General features: G+C 48.5%; 1 protein-coding gene across 1 annotated transcript in view; it reads right to left on the reverse strand.

Annotated features, from left to right (window-relative positions):
- The window catches only part of LOC108250805 (serine/threonine-protein kinase WNK4), a 15,681-nt gene that overhangs the window by 7,734 nt on the left and 4,405 nt on the right, over positions 1-3,542 (reverse strand). Inside the window, exons 3-12 of the mRNA XM_017440851.3 lie at positions 2,887-3,059; positions 2,281-2,501; positions 1,953-2,110; positions 1,790-1,878; positions 1,341-1,560; positions 1,016-1,258; positions 725-896; positions 479-621; positions 270-343; positions 1-134 (exon numbers count right to left, since the gene is read on the reverse strand). Coding sequence (XP_017296340.1) covers positions 1-134; positions 270-343; positions 479-621; positions 725-896; positions 1,016-1,258; positions 1,341-1,560; positions 1,790-1,878; positions 1,953-2,110; positions 2,281-2,501; positions 2,887-3,059 — 1,627 coding nt within the window. The remainder of the gene's footprint in view (positions 135-269; positions 344-478; positions 622-724; positions 897-1,015; positions 1,259-1,340; positions 1,561-1,789; positions 1,879-1,952; positions 2,111-2,280; positions 2,502-2,886; positions 3,060-3,542) is intronic.

Consider the following 3,542-nt stretch of genomic DNA (forward strand, 5'->3'; position numbering starts at 1 on the left):
CCCCGATGATTCTCAAGCGAGCTCTGGCTTTCCTCCTGAACTGCTTCATAGCTTCTCTTTTAGCAGCTTCCTTGCTCTTATCTGATTGGCCGTCGTAGCCGTCACTCAAACCTGAAGTTATATCAGAGGAGTAGCTGCAAATAAAAAGAACACGATCAAATATGAAGCAACAAAAATAAACAGCTGTTTGCTGTGTGAGGAGACAGTCACATTAAACTGACATTGAATTAATTGTTGCTTTAGGCTGAATGTTATTAAAGTTTGTTTACCTGTCGACAGGTGATGAGAAGCCGTGGGTTGATTTAGGTGGAGTTTGCTCAGCATTCTGGGACACAGCGATGCTCTGCAGGACAGAAACATTTTTAATATCACTGCTGTCTTGCTCCACTAGTGGGCGACAGAGATGGCGGTTCAAGTTCAGGACTGTCTGTGGTTATGGTTTAGCCACGCCCCCTTTTTTGGTCTCTGTTCTGCTCACCTTGGGGAAACGCAGTATGGGGAAAGGCGGAGCTTTAGATGCTGGATGATTTACAGGAGAAGAAGTCTCTGAGACAGGGGCGGGGTTTGGGACAGGAGGCGGGGCCTCTGCAGCTCCTGAGGCGTTCCCTGTCTCACAGTCGGCTGCCATGGCAACGAAAACAAAAAAAAACCAGTATGATCAGCACCAGGTAAATTAAATTAAAATAAAACATTAATAAACATTAATCTAAAATAAAGTGCTGACAGGCAGCAGAGGAGGGGGACAGGTGTTTGCTCGTCTTGTCTTCATCCTCATCTCCTTCTGTCCTGCTGGACATCCCAGAATCCACCAGGCTGCTGCTTAACACCGATGATGTCACTGCTGTCGGGGGCGCTGTGGGCGGGGCCTGAACTCCAACAGGGGGCTTATTCTGTAACTTTAAACAGGAGCGTTTTAAAAGATAAAAAAAGAAAAAGAAAGATACATAAAGTTTTGTTTAAACAATCAGATGATATCAACAGTTTTAAGTTTCCATGGCAACAGCTCCAATCACACCTGACTGGCTGCCTTTCCAGCAGCAGACACATTTGAGGCACATTCAGGTTTTTGATTGGACAGTTCAGGTTGTTGGGAGGCGGGGTCAGGTTCTTCCTCGTTGGTGGCTTCCTTCTGGTTGTTGAGGGCTTCCTCCAGCAGGCGGCGCTTTTTCTCCCTCTGTCGTTTTATCGCCGTCACTCGGTGTCTGATCGCCTTGGCGATCACCTTGTAGTCCACCTTAGACACGAAGCCCAGAATCACCTGAGAAACAAACAGGCTCAGGTGAGACCAGCTGCCAGGTGATGTCATCTTCGTGATGTCATTAGGATGTGGATGCAGGTACCATCTCTTGGGCAACCTCCTCAGGAACGTCTTTGTACAGCTCGAACAGGAACTCGATGGCGTCGTGGTCTTTGTATTTCCCACAAAGCTTCTTGTTGTCGTCCATCCGGAGCCAAAGCTTCAGCGCTGCCTTCGAACCGTCGTCTTCCTCAGCCAGCTCCACGTGGACACCTGTCTGCTCCTGGAAGAACCGGTGGTCTAGCAGATCCTGAACCGTGAACCTACAGACACAGACAAATGAACAATCACTGACCGACCTTAAACCAACCCTAAACCACCACTGACAGCCATAACCAGTGACTAACCTTAAACCAACCACCGAATAACACTAAACTAACCACAAACCAACCATAGTCCACTAAAACAACCACAGACAGCCTGCTGTTGCACTCTGAGTTTCTGAGTTTTCGGACTCTTTCTGCTGACAGTGAACTAACCACAGACGCTTACCTCTCGCTGCTCCTGGTTCGGATGCAGCCCTCGATGATCTCTTTCAGTTCTGGGACTTCTACTTTAGTAAAACTGTCCGGTTTGGTTCCCTGAAGAACAAACAAACAGTCGGACACGGGGAACAACACAGGAAGTACGCAGAGCTGAGGTGGGCGGGCCTTACATTGGTGACCTTGCGGTAGATCTGGGCGGCGTTCTGACACTCGGAGTACGGATACTCGGACGTCGCCATCTCCAGCATGCACATACCGAAGGCGTAAACATCCACAGCCTCGTCATACTTCTCCTCATACATCTCAGGAGCCATGAACTCAGGAGTTCCTGAACGCACCACCAGTCATAAAGTAAATGCATCACCACCACAGAGTTTACCCGCGCTGACTTTATAAAGAAGGATTAGTTAATAGAGAGTAAAGGGTTGTAGAAGATTATTAGAGCATTAAAGATGGTTTTATTTGAACATGTTGTGCTCCTGAACTGCTGCCTCTCACCGATGACACTCTTCGCGAACGAAGCCTTCTTGAGCGTGGCGAGGCCCAGGTCTCCGATCTTCACTGAGGCGGTGGGTCCGTTGATGAAGATGTTGTCACATTTGAGGTCTCGGTGCAGAATCGGAGGGGAGCGCGAGTGCAGGAAGTGGAGCCCCTTCAGGATCTGGAGGCTCCAGCGCTGCAGCAACTTCAGCTTCATGGGGCGGAACCTGCGCACGTACCTGGACAGGTGTGGAACAGGACATGAGGTTCTGACGAGGTTAAACCAGCTGAAACAGGCTTTTTGGGTTTAGAAACATTAAAAAAACATCCTGCAGGTTTTAAAGCATCTAATTATCAAACTTTAACATCCTGGTGAGAAGAAATTACAAATTTTAACCCAGAGAAACATTTTCTGTGAAAACAGCGTGTGAAGTTTGGTGAAGATGAAACTGAGCTGTAAGATAAAGGTAGCAGAACATTAAATGAAATATAACAATTAAAAAAACTCATCAAAGCTGAAGAAAGGAAAACAATAAAAACAGAGTTTAAACTGAGACTGAGGATCAGACTGAGGGGTTCTCAAGGTTCTCAGGGTTCTGGGGGGTCTCGGGGTTCTGGTCTCACATTTTGAGGGTTCCGGACGTCATGAGCTCCGTCACCAGGATGATGGATTTAGGGCCCTTCGGAGTGGACTTCCAGGAGTCGAAGAACCTCACGATGTTTGGATGCTGCAGAACTTTCAGCATCTCCACCTCCTCACTGAAGCGCTGGCGCTCGGCTCGGCTCAGACAGTGGGTCTGTCCAACATGAACACATGAACACATTCATTCGTTCACCTTGTTGTAGAAAAGCTCCAGCGTGAAGGACACCGGGCCCTCACCGAGCTGCCGCTAACGAGCTGCTGACATGAAAACACAACAGGTTCTGGAGGTTTGTGTTTCTGTTTATGATCCGGCACTTCCTGGAAGTTCTGAGGGCATCTGAGAGGACTTCAAAGTCCTCAAGGTGGGTCACAGAAGACCCACCGAGGAACCAGCAGAACCTGACACCGAGGAACCAGCAGAACCTGACACAGGGGAACCAACAGAACCTGACAGAGAGGAACCAACAGAACCTGACACAGAGGAACCAACAGAACCTGACAGAGGAACCAACAGAACCTGACACAGAGGAACCAACAGAACCTGACAGAGAGGAATCAACAGAACCTGACAGAGAGGAACCAACAGAACCTGACACAGAAGAACCAACAGAACCTGACACAGAGGAACCAACAGAAC

The sequence above is a fragment of the Kryptolebias marmoratus genome, linkage group LG12 (genome assembly GCF_001649575.2).
Source record: "Kryptolebias marmoratus isolate JLee-2015 linkage group LG12, ASM164957v2, whole genome shotgun sequence".
In the NCBI taxonomy this organism is placed as follows: domain Eukaryota; kingdom Metazoa; phylum Chordata; class Actinopteri; order Cyprinodontiformes; family Rivulidae; genus Kryptolebias; species Kryptolebias marmoratus.